This window comes from Culex quinquefasciatus, chromosome 3 (genome assembly GCF_015732765.1).
Source record: "Culex quinquefasciatus strain JHB chromosome 3, VPISU_Cqui_1.0_pri_paternal, whole genome shotgun sequence".
NCBI classification, from domain to species: domain Eukaryota; kingdom Metazoa; phylum Arthropoda; class Insecta; order Diptera; family Culicidae; genus Culex; species Culex quinquefasciatus.
The window spans coordinates 43729938-43745942 of NC_051863.1; the positions used below are offsets into that span (position 1 = coordinate 43729938).

General features: G+C 33.3%; 1 protein-coding gene across 1 annotated transcript; it reads right to left on the bottom strand.

The window, feature by feature from the left end:
• Positions 1–246: 246 nt before the first annotated feature.
• Positions 247–13680, bottom strand: LOC6039119 (alpha-tocopherol transfer protein-like). Its single transcript, XM_001848727.2, has 3 exons — positions 13115–13680; positions 6586–7041; positions 247–403 (listed from the first exon to the last, which is right to left on the bottom strand). The coding sequence occupies exons 1-3, from the start codon at positions 13542–13544 to the stop codon at positions 357–359; spliced, it is 933 nt and encodes a 310-aa protein (XP_001848779.1). The 5' UTR covers positions 13545–13680; the 3' UTR covers positions 247–356.
• Positions 13681–16005: the final 2325 nt, after the last annotated feature.

The window sequence follows — 16005 nt, forward strand, 5'->3', positions numbered from 1 at the left end:
CTCAACTGAATAAAATATTTTATTTCTTTACTGCCCTTACAAATTAACACAAAAAAAAACTATTATGCCATTGCTGATAGTTGCCCTCTTTGCTTTGTTTTCCTACAAAGTAAATACAATTTCAACTTCATCCAACTGCTCATCCGTTTTGGCAAGGGCGGTTTCGCCCTTGTAGTGTGATAATTACCTGTATAAAATGGAAAAGTGGCTTTTCGGACTTCCTTGCGGAAATTAAACACGCACCACCTTGCTTTAAAAACTTAACCTTTATTATGCACGATTTCCTACTTACTTTTGTAACCCATTGCATTATTAAGACTAAAAAACTGTTATTGAAAACATATTCGAAGATTGTGTCACTCGGCTTGACCATTTTTCCTCTTGTATCCATGGTCGTGTTTACCTTAAAATATAATAAAATATTATATTAAAAAAAATCAAAATCAATCGATTACATTGTTAGTCTTGAACACATCTCACGATGAGCTAATTGGGCAATAACATTAACATCTTCAAAGGCGTGATCTCTAAGGTGAGACCAACTTTTAATGTCGATCGAATGACCGCTTAACTTTTAGACTCATCATTTTCAGAGTAGTTGGATACACGTGGGAATCGAAATTCATCGTTATCACCTTATTCTTAAATATCTTTGTTGATGAGTTTCAATTTACTGAATTGTTTTCCCCTCTAATCGTCAAAGTTCAAGTGCACACAAAAAGCCGACCGTCTTTTTTTTTTAATTTACGTCTGCTTCCCATATTTGCGTAAACCCCTTCTTCGAATATTGCCGGGTAACCTTCGGGTAAATGACGTGCTTCTGGGTACTTACCAATAATTGCAATAACAGAGTGGTAAAAAATAAAGTTTTTTTTTTTGCTGTTGTTATAAACAGCGGCGTCGAAGTCAGATTATTTACCATGACTTTGTGTGGCGCACACCAATGTCAATACTTTGGCGATCGTGTGCCGGCGTTTGCACGTGGCAATTGGTAATCGGTTTTCGGGGGGGATCGACGATGAGCGATTCGATAAGGTTTTGTTGGATGTGTGTAGAGATGGAAATATTCGTTGTGGTTCTTCTTTGTTCATTACTTAAACATTTGTGCAGAGACTACATTTCAATCGATTGTTTGATGGGGTTTGACTTTCTAGAACAGATATCTAAGATTATTTCCACAAAACGTTTTCGTTAAAAGAATTTTAACCTTCCCATGGTAGGCACCAGAGCACAAAAACTTTGAGATCCACAAAACACATCATTTTCCAAAACGTACCCCAAATAAATTTAAAAATCTTTTTTCAAAAATAAAATTAAAGTGGCAATCGAAAAAAAAAATCCCTATATTTTGTTTCAAATTTAATATTACACCCTTTTAAAATGAAAAAAAAAATGAAAATCTTTTTTTCGAAGAGATTGGAAAATTTCACGAATGTTTCATATTTTATCATTGAAAATCGGACCATAAGTTGCTGAGATATCCACATTAGAAAATGGTGGGTTGTTCAGGTGAGGCTTAGAAAACATCAATTTTCTTTGCATGGCAATATCTCAGCAACTAAGGATCGTATCAACAAAGTTCAAAAATGCAAAATAGAGAGAATTTTCTCAAAAATATTGTTAAAAGTGGGCATGGGCATTAATTAAAAAAAAAAATAACTGTGACTATTTTCAAACAACTTACCTTAAAAATGGTTATAACTTGAAAACGGTGCACTTTATCAAAATTTCACTTTTTTTCAGAGTATAGTCATGCCTAAGTTTAGCACCGCATATGGGGTCGTATCGTATGAAAAATCATGCAAACATCAACAAATTTTAGTGTTTTAGAATCGGAATGATGGCAGCTATTCATTGTAATTATAGTTACATGAAAATTTTAACAAAAAAAAGCGTTTTTTTCCTGTATTTTGAAAATGCATTTTTTACTGTAAAAGAACTCAAATTATTTGCTATTGCAAATTTGTATCAAATGATCGTGTTTTTGTCATAAATGTTGAATGTCATACAATTTTTTAAAAATACTGAAAATATTCACAAAAGTAAGTATTTTCGAAAAAATACTTATAACTTCAGTTTTTTGCAATATTGGTATCAAATGATTGGGATTTTTTCATAAATTTCGAATGTAACAACAATTTTTTTTTTTTGAAAATTCCTGGGCTTTGTCATAATGAGTATCATAGGTTTGATGCTTGTTTGGTAAAGAGTATGATTTGATTCGATGTGGAATTAAAATCGAAGTGTTCAGTATATTGCTGAAGTTTCCATTTTTACACATGGACACCACTTCATGCTGCGAGAAGCCACTTTGGCGCAGTCTCAGGGCTTAATGGATGGCCGGTAAGCTGTTATCGAGACAAGGAGGTTCTCCGATAGTGGAAATATCACATTTGTACAATGAACCGCTACATATGTGATTTTTCCCTATCTTAATGTGCGTGTCAGGTTAGCATGCGGGTTTTTATAAATTTAGTTTTTGTAGAATTTAGGTTTTCAGCTATAAATATCAACTTTTTATACTTTGCATTTAGTTATTTAGGGACAAAATTAGTGTTGAGAGTGGTTACTAAAAATTTTATCAGAATCGGTGATTTTCATTCAAGTAGCATAAAAACCATTCTGATTTGTCAAAATTTCCATAAAGTCTCGATCAATCAATAGTGAAATGATATCGGACTAAATTCGTTGATCTGTTGAACTAACGGTTGTCGGATTAGGATTGTATCGACCATTGTTGCGAATCGAGGATCTACTGGAATTCTGACGATCAAATAGTCGTCTCTTTTTCAATTCACGACTTGTAAAATATGAACTGTTAATCTATTTTTTTGGTTTTTAGCTATTAATTAAAATTTCGGGGATTTGAGATAAGAGTAGCTTTTGGAAATCTTGTTTTCAGTTCAAGTTAGGTAGTTTTCCGCAAATGAATATTTAGACTTATATGAATAATTGAACATTTTGGACTTATGAATAACAAACAACTGTGCATTTATTCTAGAGTCAAATCCATACAGCGTCAGTGTTTATTTGGTCGAAGTGTACTAATTCATTGGCAGATCTGATTCTAGTTGTAATGTACGACAAGACTACTGACGGACGTGACAGAACGAGGGCCCAGTTTAGAAGTTTCGACATCAACGATGTGCGGCTGGATCACCCACCCAAAAAAAAAAAAAAAAAATAACAACCTTTTTTGAAAATACTCAAAAAACTACGTATTTTCGAAAAAAAAACTCAAAAATTCAGTTGGGTAGAAAATGATCAGATTTTTTCAAACATTTCGAATGTTAGAAATTTTGAAACTTTGAAGTTTTGAGTATTTTTTAGGAAATACGAAGTGAAGTTTTGTTAAAATTTTGAATATTTTCAAAAAAATGTGTTATAACTTTCGAAATGTATGAAAAAATCACGATCGTTATTGTAAAAAAAAAACTAAAATTTTGAGTTTTTTTCAAAAATACGTAGTTTTGTGATTTTTTTTGTATTTTCAAAAAAATATTACATTCAAAATATATGTAAAATTCCGATCATTTGATACCCATATTGCAAGAACAACAATTTTAAGTATATTCTCAAGAAACATTGCATTTTCAAAATACAGGAAAAATACGTATTTTGTGAAAACTTTCATGTAAGTTTAATCGATAGCTGACATCATCCCGGCAGCTGAGCGAATCAAAACAGGGGCAGTGCAAAACCGAGGCGTGCCAAACCGGGACATGACTGTAGTCCTCATCCATACCTACAACTTTGCCGAAAACACCAAAGCTGTCAAAAAATTCCTTCAAAAGATACAGATTTTAGAATTTCCATACATCATTTTTGTCATAGAAAAGATTCTCAGCTATCTGATTTTTTTTTCAAGAAATTAACATACACTTTTATTGAAAATAAAAAAAAAAACTAATGTTTACCTGAAATTAACCCTTGAATGATCATACATCAATTCTATATTAAAGTTAAGTTAGTTAAAAAAAATCATAGCTCATAGCGTTTCAACCGATTTTAGATCTCTTGGACGCAAATGAAAAATTGTGAAAAGTATACATTTTTCAATAAAATGACCGGTTACGGTCTACTTAACGCACAATTTGGGATTTTCGATCGCCCTCCCCCCCCCCCATTCATAAAAAAGTGTAACGGATGACCCACTCTGTTTATATGAAAATTTTGCGTTACCTTAACATTCATTTTTAGCAGTTCTCCCGCCCTCTATTTTTGTAGCAAATCGTAACAGATCAAGATACCCCCCTGTCCCCTAAATGCGTTACGTAATTCAAGAACGCTCCATATACATTTTTGGGTACAGAAAAACCCCTTTTTACGCGAGGCGTTACGCTTTGTTAATTTGTCGGTATCTCTTAAACGACGCAACATTCTTGCAATTTTTGAAAAGCAAATTGTACATATTAAGCAACAAAATGCAAATAAAAAGGGTAACGCCTCTACGTAAAAAGAGGTTCCTCTGTATAAAAATAATCGTTAGGCTGGTAACTGAATTCAATTTTCCAAAATTTGAAAGCAAAAAGAATCGCAATGTTTTACATTATTAGAATTATGCTGTCAAAAATTACCTAGTATCAATGAATTTATGGATTTTTTTTCTTGAAGATAGGCCTTAAAAAAGAAATAAAGTTTATTTTTTAGAGTGTATCTATTTTTCTTAATTGTCTTGAAGAAACGAAAAAAAATGCTTAAAACACCTTCCCAAGACGCAGATTTTCGATTTTTCGACAAAAAATTTTGTCTTCAAAATTGAATTTCTGTGCAACCATGCAATTTTGCAACCTGGATCAAGCTGCGTTAGTTTATATAGAATGTTAGCTTATAGCCATTATCTCAGTAAGTTTTCAATTGAATGTCATCAAGTTGCCCTTTCAAGCAGTTGAATATTATTTTAAATAGATTAATCGGTTGATTTCCAATCACTAGTATTTGTATTTTTGTAATTTTTGTATTTTTGTATTTTTGTATTTTTGTATTTTTGTATTTTTGTATTTTTGTATTTTTGTATTTTTGTATTTTTGTATTTTTGTATTTTTGTATTTTTGTATTTTTGTATTTTTGTATTTTTGTATTTTTGTATTTTTGTATTTTTGTATTTTTGTATTTTTGTATTTTTGTATTTTTGTATTTTTGTATTTTTGTATTTTTGTATTTTTGTATTTTTGTATTTTTGTATTTTGTATTTTGTATTTTTGTATTTTTGTATTTTTGTATTTTTGTATTTTTGTATTTTTGTATTTTTGTATTTTTGTATTTTTGTATTTTTGTATTTTTGTATTTTTGTATTTTTGTATTTTTGTATTTTTGTATTTTTGTATTTTTGTATTTTTGTATTTTTGTATTTTTGTATTTTTGTATTTTTGTATTTTTGTATTTTTGTATTTTTGTATTTTTGTATTTTTGTATTTTTGTATTTTTGTATTTTTGTATTTTTGTATTTTTGTATTTTTGTATTTTTGTATTTTTGTATTTTTGTATTTTTGTATTTTTGTATTCTTGTATTTTTGTATTACTGTATTTATTTATTTTTAATTTGTCAATAGAATAACAAAGCCTTACTATAAGGATGATCAACTATAACATAGTTTAAAAAGCCTGGAAACTATTGAAACATCCGAAAAACTTGCTGGACTACCAAAAAACGTACCAAGAATAGCGGAAAATCATGCTACACCAGAAAAAAGTCTTTTTGAAAATAAAAAACAACTTTACAGGCAGCAAGGGATTTTTAAAATGATTTCGAAATTACCAGTTAAAACAGTCGAAAAATTAGCTGGACTTACCGAAAAACGAAGCAAGAACAAAAAAGAAACGAGCTAAATCAGCCAAAAGGCTAGGTGAATAATGCGTGCTTTGCAGGCAGCAACGGAGGCTTTTGAAAGAAAACTTGTAGAAATAGTGGAAAAATTAGCTATTCCAACCAAAACACCTACCAAGAATAGTGGCAAAGTTAGCTAAACTAGCTAAAAAGATGTGTGAAAATACCTGGCTTCGCAGCCATCAATGGAAAATTTTGAGAATGATTCCAAAAAAACTAGTTGAAACAGCCTAAAAACACGCTGGGCTAACTATAAAACTTCCTAGAATACCATAAAATCTAGCTAAAATAGCTAACAGACCTTCTCAAAACATACAGCTTTTGAGACTGACAGCATTTTTCCAGCTTGCAAATTAGTAAAATTTACTAAAAATTTAGCTGGATTTATCATTTTTAGGACCTGGATCCAGCTGTCAAATCCAGGATTTATTTTTAGGATTTCCAACTAAAAAAATTGGTGGTTGGAAAAACAACCAATTTTTTTAGGATTTTTAACCGAAAATTAGTAAGATTCACGATAAACCTTCTTTCCGTGCTCCTGAAAGTTTCATCAAGATAATTCATGATCATGTTCACGTTTTTACAATGTTTATTCAAGTTCTGCTAAAAATTGAAAACAAAATCAAGTTCGCATGCTACGCCGAAACCCAACTTCCTGTCTCACTAACCACCACCCAACACCGACCCAACAAGACAAAACCAGCTCATCGGACGCCACGAGACTCAAGACTAGGTCAAGGTCGTCCTCCTCTACTCACTTTGCATCCAGTCGTTGTAGTGCACCATCATGTCCCCCAGCAGGCGTCCCTCGTAGGCCGGTGCCTTGGACGTTCCGCCGTACCGCTTGGGCAGAACCCGCGGGCTTATGTGCTTGGCCAGGTCGCCGTAATTGCGGCCATGAATCAGGGTCCGTTCGCGCATCACCTTCGTCAGCAGTGGTTTCATGATCGCGAACAGCATGTTGTACATCATGCCGTTGTTGACGGTGTGTGTGCCGAGAACCCGAATCGTTGTGCACTTTTCCAGCATGTGCAGCATCACTCCGGTCGATTTGGGCGTAAACTGGACGATCTGGGTCATCGAGAGGCCCTCCATGTCGAAGATCAGCTTGCAGCCGTGCAGTTGGGCGTCCTCGCTCAGCATCAGCACGCCGATGATGGCCGTGACGGCGGCGTTCAGGTGCACCAGCGACACCTTGGCCGGGTTCCACTTTTCTGGGGGGAGAAATTGGAGTAGTTTTTATTCACTTGCTTATTTTTTCTTTGAAGTAAACAAATTGGTAATATTTGTTATGTGCTGGCTTGCTGACTTTTAATCAAACTTTGCATAATTTGATTTTCTCTAATTGAGCCACCGATTATTTTTCAATTTTTTTTATTTATTTTTTTTGATGAACTTTTGAGTGCCGTAAACTGGGGTGATATTGAAAATCACTCCAATAACAAAATGTCCACTATTTTAACTGTATCATTTTAGCGATGACTTGTTTGATTCAATTATTTTTGATTTTTTGGCATTTTGTGTTAACACATTTAAAATTTCCAAAAATGTTAGATGTAAATTTGGCAGACATTTGAAAATCGTTTCAAAGTCATCCTGAAGGGTTTTATTTTGCTTATGAAGTTTTGAAATAGTGTTGTGTTTATTTATAAGGCCTGGACTTTCTTCTGGTTGCATTTTTATAGGAAATTGTCCAAGGAATTCATTACAAATAAAACATCAACCCTCAAACTTGTTTACTTACAAAATTTTACATAAAAATCAGTGAATATCTCAAACTAATCCAAAAACAGCCATCCAAAAATAAAAAATAAAACATTGTATTTCCAATGCAAAACTGGTTTCGCCATGTACCAGTGCATTGAATAGCAAACTCCTGAAAGTAGGTCTGGAGCGCAAATATAGGTCACGTGCTTATTTTTGTACAGGGGATTTAGAGTTTTTATTTTTTGAGGGCTGTTAGTTCGGCAAATTGTAAAATTGAAAAAAAAAATAGTTAAATTGTGCGGGGAACACGATGGTGATCGAATAAAAAACTAATAAATTAGAGAATTCATCAAAATCACGTTATAAACCATAATCTGCAAAGAAACAATATTGGAAGGCATTTGAGGGTTTATATTTTATTTTTAATGCATTCTTTGGGCAATTACCTTTGAAATGTTACGAGTAAAAGACTAAAAAGTTTTCTAGAAAATTGTCAAAAAGAGGGCGGTGCCAAAGAAAGAGGGATGGTTCAATCGGCACAAAACATGGCATTTCTGTTAACTATCGATAGATTAGTCCAAGTTTGGTTCAAATCGGTGAAGGACGAGTCCAAAAGTGTACCAAATTGGCTTGGAATGATCTATATTGTTGTTTTAGGTAAAACAACAGCTAAAACTGATGAAAAATTGATAACGAATTTAAAACCTTTGCTCAATGCATTTATTTGATAGAATTCAACACTCAAATAAATGCAGTAAAACCCCTTTCTACGAGATGCGTTACGTTTTTTCTAATTTGTCTAATTTCTCTGGAACGACGCAACATTTTTACAATGTTTTAAAAGCAATTTGTAGGTTTTGTTCAGATCTACAAAACGTTTCTTGAAGCTTGCAAAACTATTGTTTGGCTTTAGAGAAATCTACGAAACAAAAAGCGTAACGCCACCGCGTAAAAAGAGGTTTTTTTTTTGTAAATATAAACATCTTTTTTAAGGGATTTGCTAAGCTACACACCTAGATTTTTTAGCCGAATTCGGTAAATTTTACCGATTTTTGAACTTCTGAACAGTTTGGTAAACTGAAAACTACCGAATTTGGTAAAATATTATCGAAATTCGGTAAAAGCGTTCATTATTGTTCATCTAACTACCAAACATCGGTAATTTTTTGTTCATTTTACCGATCTAAACTTAACCAATTTTCTAACTACTGAATTCGGTAAAGAAATCTAATTGTGTATGTTCAAGTTTAATAAATGTTATATTATTATTTATAAAAGAACTGATAATGTCTTCAAGAATACAAAAACTAATTTAGAAAAATAAGTTTTTGATTTTTTTTCAATCTGCTCATGTTTTATAGAGAATTATTCTTCGACAATCTTTTTTTTTATTTTCAAAACATTTAAAACAAAAAAAATTGAAAAGGAATTACATCACTAATTGAAAAATAAATATTTGAATTCAAACAAAAGTACACTGTTTATATATCTTAATTTGTGTAATTTTCTGTTGCACACATGAGCATGAGCATGAGCATGAGAGACCACCCATGGTTGTCCTTCTCCGTTGCTGAACAGAACCGTAATATCCTTTCAGCACTACTGATCATAGGCTTCGACTATCAAGTGGTATTTCCCTTATCAACAGCATGTATGAATGCGCTGAAAAGATAAAACACCATGATTTCCAGAACAAAATTAGTTGCGAATAGGTAACAGTCATTGGCCACCAACGGCGCCCGCCATGTATGTTTGTAGATCTCGATTTTAAGGGACGGGAATGTTAGTTAGCGCAGGTTGCTACTAGGGCAGCTGATTTACTCTGTGCTTACACCCCACAAGCGCCAGGAACCTGAAAATTGGTTAGTAGGATAGGGTGTTTGGTCAGGATTCATCATAGAAGATGATGATGCGACCCAAAATCATAGTGTTTGTTGAAAGGTATTATATTTTATTCTCAAGGCAAACTATCGGTTGCTGCGGATGAGACATTTCCCGTTTAACTGTTGTTAAACTTTTAATGAAATGGTTTAATCTTAGACAGCCGGCTGTAGAAAGATAAAACCAAATAATATTTATTTATAAAATGAGGTGTTAAACGCAATGCTGCAATGATAGCGATATTTGAATTCAAACAAAAGTACACTGTTTATATATCTTAATTTGTGTAATTTTCTGTTCTACACAGCTAAAAAAGTAGTAATCCAGCTGCGTGTAAAAGGCCTAGGTGTAAAATAAATGAGCAATTCTCTACGAAATCGGTCTTTTTTCTTCAATTTTAATTTTTGTATTTTTTAATCCGGCTGAAACTTTTTTGGTGCCTTCGGTATGCCCAAAGAAGCCATTTTGCATCATTAGTTTGTCCATATAATTTTCCATACAAATTCGGCAGCTGTCCATACAAAAATGATGTATGAAAATTCAAAAATCTGTATCTTTTGAATGAATTTTTGATCGATTTGGTGTCTTCGGCAAAGTTGTAGGTATGGATACGGACTACACTGGAAAAATAATACACGGTAAAAAAATTTGGTGATTTTTTATTTAACTTTTATCACTAAAACTTGATTTACAAAAAACACTATTTTTAATTTTTTTATTTTTGATATGTTTTAGAAGACATAAAATGCCAACTTTTCAGAAATTTCCAGGTTGTGCAAAAATCACTGACCGAGTTATGAATTTTTAATCAATACTGATTTTTCAAAAATCGAAATTTTGGTCGTAAAATTTTCAACTTCATTTTCGATGTAAAATCAAATTTGCAATCAAAAGTACTTTACTAAAATTTTGATAAAGTGCACCGTTTTCAAGTTATAGCCATATTTAAGTGACTTTTTGAAAATAGTCGCAGTTTTCATTTTTAAATTAGTGCACATGTTTGCCCAGTTTTGAAAAAATATTTTTGAAAAGCTGAGAAAATTCTCTATATTTTGCTTATTCGGACTATGTTGATACGACCTTTAGTTGCTGAGATATTGCAATGCAAAGGTTTAAAAACAGGAAAATTGATGTTTTCTAAGTTTCACCCAAACAACCCACCATTTTCTATCGTCAATATCTCAGCAACTAATGGTCCGATTTTCAATGTTAATATATGAAACAATTGTGAAATTTTCCGATCTTTTCGAAAAAATATTTTGGAATTTTCAAATCAAGACAAACATTTTAAAAGGGCGTAATATTGAATGTTTGGCCTTTGTGAAATGTTAGTCTTGATTTGAAAATTCCAAAAATATTTTTTTCGAAAAGATCGGAAAATTTCACAAATGTTTCATATATTAACATTGAAAATCGGACCATTAGTTGCTGAGATATTGACGATAGAAAATGGTGGGTTGTTTGGGTGAAACTTAGAAATCATCAATTTTCCTGTTTTTAAACCTTTGCATTGCAATATCTCAGCAACTAAAGGTCGTATCAACAAAGTCCAAATAAGCAAAATATAGAGAATTTTCTCAGCTTTTCAAAAATATTTTTTTCAAAACTGGGCAAACATGTGCACTAATTTAAAAAAATGAAAAACTGCGACTATTATCAAAAAAGTCACTTAAATATGGCTATTACTTGAAAACGGTGCACTTTATCAAAATTTCAGTAAAGTACTTTTTGATTGCAAATTTGATTTTACATCGAAAATGAAGTTGAAAATTTTACGACAAAATTTCGATTTTTGAAAAATCAGTATTGATTAAAAATTCATAACTCGGTCAGTGATTTTTTGCACAACCTGGAAATTTCTGAAAAGTTGGCATTTTATGTCCTCTAAAACATATCAAAAAATAAAAAAAATTAAAAATAGCGTTTTTTGTAAATCAAGTTTTAGTGATAAAAAATTAAATAAAAAAATCACCAAATTTTTTTTACCGTGTATTATTTTTTTCCAGTGTAGTCCGTATCCATACCTACAACTTTGCCGAAGACACCAAATCGATCAAAAAATTCCTTCAAAAGATACAGATTTTTGAATTTTCATACATCATTTTTGTATGGACAGCTGCCGAATTTGTATGGAAAATTATATGGACAAACTAATGATGCAAAATGGCTTCTTTGGGCATACCGAAGGCACCAAAAAAGTTTCAGTCGGATTAAAAAATACAAAAAAAATCGAATGACCGAAATCCTAGAGAACTGCTCAAATATTGCATTATTTTATGCAATTTTATGTAATTTTACACCCTGAAATATGTAGCCCTTCAGTATGGGAAACATACTTGACCGTAAGGTCAAGCCCATATATGCGTTTATCCATTCAGCTTTACATTGGTCTGATGGCCGAGTGGGCTAAGGCGCCAGTCCTTACTGTTAGTGTTGGGTTTGAATCTCGTCGGTTGCAACTTTTTTTTTGTGTTTGCAAAAAATGAGCATGCGATTTTACCATCGGATTTTTTGCTGTGTACAATTTTTTGGAAAAGTTAGTGAAAAACACGAAATTTTAAAATGAAAAAAATTGTTTCAAATATAAAAAATGACCCTTCTGGATTCATGTAGATTCGAAAAGTATATTAAATTTCCATGTTCATGTTCCACATTTTTTTTATTGTTGAGTAAGGCCGCTGCAAATATTTCTCAAAGTTTATGTTGCCCCCCCCCCCCCCTCATGAAAAATCGGTTCAAAAAATCAGGGGGCAAAAACATAAAAAAAATCGAAATTTTAAAGGAAAGTTTGACCAACTGAAAACAATTAGAAATGCATTTTCCTGCATTTAAAATCATATTTAGCATGTCTGGGATCGATCAAAAATATTTTAATTTTTTGTGGAATTTCAATGTACGGTTGGCGATAAAAAAATCTCTTCAATACATGGATATTTTGAAAACTAATGATTGCAAAACAACTAGGCAGGTGTAATATGCACTTTAAAGCACTTTTTTCATTCAAACGTTGAGACCATGGCTTGTTATTTCATTTTTTATATTTTTTTATTCACCCCACCCCCACCTCCTCGACCCCGACCAGAATCGAGGGACATAAACTTTAAAAATATTTGCAACGGCCTGACCGAAAATGGAAGAGTTTTTAAAACTTTTCAAGTGTTTTTTTTTCAATGAAAAATGCGTTTTTTCGGAATTCCGAGTACACCATCAAATCTCTTCAAATGTCTCTTTGACACCGAATTACTATCTCATCACCATTTCAGGCTGCACCTCTTTTTCGCATTTTCAAAAATGAAAACTGCCCCTCCGTCACGAGATATCGAAAAACGGACCTCGGCTTCGTGATGAGAGACATTCGTTATCCTTTAGGACAAAGTTTCACGCAAATTGAAGAAGGATCGGGGCAACTGCTGGAAGAGTTGGCGGAGAATTACTCAGACAATTTGATACCATGATTTTTTGTTGATTTTATTTTTTTCCTCGTCTTTAGACACAGGCTGAACTGCAGAGGGTCAACTGTTTTCTGTCTCGAATTCTCACGATTGTATTGAAAACCAGCGGGAACAAAGCAGATCACTGCAGAAAAAATTCCCGTTCTGCGATCCCATAATTTCAAATCCAGCAACAGGTTTCCTTATGAATCATTCATACACACATTCCTCCAAGATTAACCGTCACTATCCAACTACAGTCACTTACTTCCCGATTCCACCACTATAATGACCGCCCCGTCGTCATCCCGTTCCGGCAGCACCCACACCAGCTCCTCGTCGAACACGTGCCGAATGTCGTTAATTTGGCCAAAATATTCCCAATTTTTGATCTTGGCCGTCGACGTCGACTGCAGCCGATCGAAGGCCTCCCGCGGATCGAACCGACTCGCCCGCAGGAACACATTAAGGTACCACTCATCATTGATCGGAACGCACATCGCCTGGTCCGTCGCGATCAACTTCCGGAACTCGTCATGGGCGGCCAGGACCTCTTCGCGCGTGCCTTCGTTGATCGCCTTGCGCGCCTTGGACTCCATCTCTTCCCCGTGGGGACAACGCTCCTCGTAGAAGCACACCCGATAGCCATCTCCAAGATCGATGTACGGATGGTTCTTTTCGTTGAACTTTAATGCCATGGCGCCACCAGGAAGGAACTGCCCCACACAACTGTGCAACTCTGAACCGCCGAATTCGTTCTAACGTCCGCGACGTGCGCTGAACAACTGCGACCTGCAACGGGTTTCGCGGTATAACAATGTGCCATTCTGGTGCTGTGCGCGCGGATGTAGGTACTCAAGATCCGTTGCCGCGACTTATTCAAACTCGTTTCGAAGGTCGACCATGACCGCGGCCACCGTGACTGCGACGGTAGGGGACTATAGGACGATCTGACCGCGATCTGTTTTGGTGGGAGTCGTCTTCTTTGCGTGTTTTGATCAGCCGCCGAGCGATTTTGCATTGAATTCGAATTAGTATGTAAACTAAGAGGTAAAGATCGAACCGAATTAGCACGCGACTTCATTCAAGGAAGGCACCTCCCCTCTCGCGCGATTGGAGATATGCTGGTCACGTCCATCGATGGCGGGTTTGGGAGTGCTGCTTGACGTGACGTCACAGAGAGCGTTAGACAAGCGTTAATCGATTGTTGATCGTCTATCTGTGTGCGCGGTAAAGTCGCACTTAATTCGCGTTACCAAGATATTTTTTTCTCTGGAACTCAATATACCTAATTTTGGCAACTAATTCTCTACGAAATCGAGCGATTAAATGCTTTTTTTGTGTTCGGTTATTTGGATCTAATTTTGTAAGGGCCTTTATATTGAATGTTTGCCCCTTTTGAAATGATAGTTTTGTTTACAAAATTTTCGAAATATCTTCGAAAAAAAAATCTCAAATATTTCATTTTTCAACATTGAAAATTGGACAATTATTTGCTGCGATATTGGCATTAGGAAATGTTGGAATGATTGTATGAGACTTTAAAAACTAAAATTTTCTTGTTTCTTTTTTTTAAATTAGAAATAGACAATGTACACTATTTTTTAATAATCGAGAAACGAGAATTTATCAGTTATAAAAAAAACTTTTAGCGGCTATATCTTGAAAACGGTGCACTTTTTCAAAAATCTGTAAAATACTTTTCGATTGCAAATTATTTTTTCCAAAAATTTTTTTTTTTCAAAAATCATAGCTCGGCGGAACCATTTTTGTCCATACTTCTCTATTTCGTAGTTTTTAATTTTTTAAATTAGTGCCCATGTTTGCGCACTTTTGAAAAACATAGTTTTGAAAAGCTGAGAAAATTCTCTATATTTTGCGTTTTTCAAACTTTGTTGATACGACCCTTAGTTGCTGAGATATTGCCATGCAAGTGTATAAAAACAGAAAAATTGATGTTTTCTAAGTCTCACCCAAACAACTCACCATTTTCTATCGTCGATATCTCAGCAATTAATGGTCCGATTTACAATGTTAAAATATGAAACATTCAGTGAAATTTTCTGAGATATTGACATTAGAAAATGGTGGGTTGTTTGGGTGAGACTTAGGAAACATCAATTTTCCTGTTTTTAAACACTTGCATGGCAATATCTCAGCAACTAAGGGTGGTATAAAAAAAAACAGGGTGGTACCTATCAATAAAGTTTAAAAAGGCAAAATATAGAGAATTTTATCAACTTTTAACTTTTCAAAAATATTTTTTTCAAATGTGCGCCAATTTAAAAAAAAATAAAAACTGCGACTATTTTCAAAAAAAAAAAAAAAAAACTTAGAAATGGCTTTAACTTGAAAACGCTGCAGTTTATCATAATTTCACTAAAGTACTTTTTGATTGTAAATTTAATTTTACATGGAAAAATGAAGTTGAAAATTTTTTGCGATCAATATGTTTTTATGCAAATCAAGTTTTAGTGACAAAAAGTTGAATAAAAAATTGCCAAATTATTTTTACCTTGTATCATTTTTTCAGTGTAGTCCTTATCCATACCTACAACATTGCCGATGACACCAAATCGATCAAAAAATTCTTTAAAAAGATACATGGCTTCTTTGGGCATGCCGAAAGCACCACAAAAGATTCAGCCGGATTAAAAAATACAAAAATTAAAATTCTAAAAAAAGATCGATTTCGTAGAGAATTGCTCATAAATTAAAAAAATATAAATAAAATCCATTTTAGGTTTTGGAAGTGAATTGCTGAACAGTTGTATTGATGAATGGTTTTAATGAATACGTTTTTCAAAAATATTTCAGGATCTTGGAATTTATTTTTTTCTTCCTTTCTGAGAAATTTCAAACCCGGAAAAATTGGACGCCCTTAACTTAATATTTGGTTATAAATTTAAATCAATTTAAACCATCAGAATATTCATTGGCGCGAAAAGTCAAAACGATATTTTCTTATATATCATCAATCTTAAATCTTTTAATGGTCTTAACCATTGCTACCAAAAATTAAATTTAGCTTTCTGCAATTTTAATTATTATCAAATTGAGAAAAATAAAATAAAATGTAAAGAAGCTGTATTTCCACAGAACTGCTCATCAACAAAAATCGCAACAGATACGGTTGATTTGACCTCGTGGCTGTAAAAA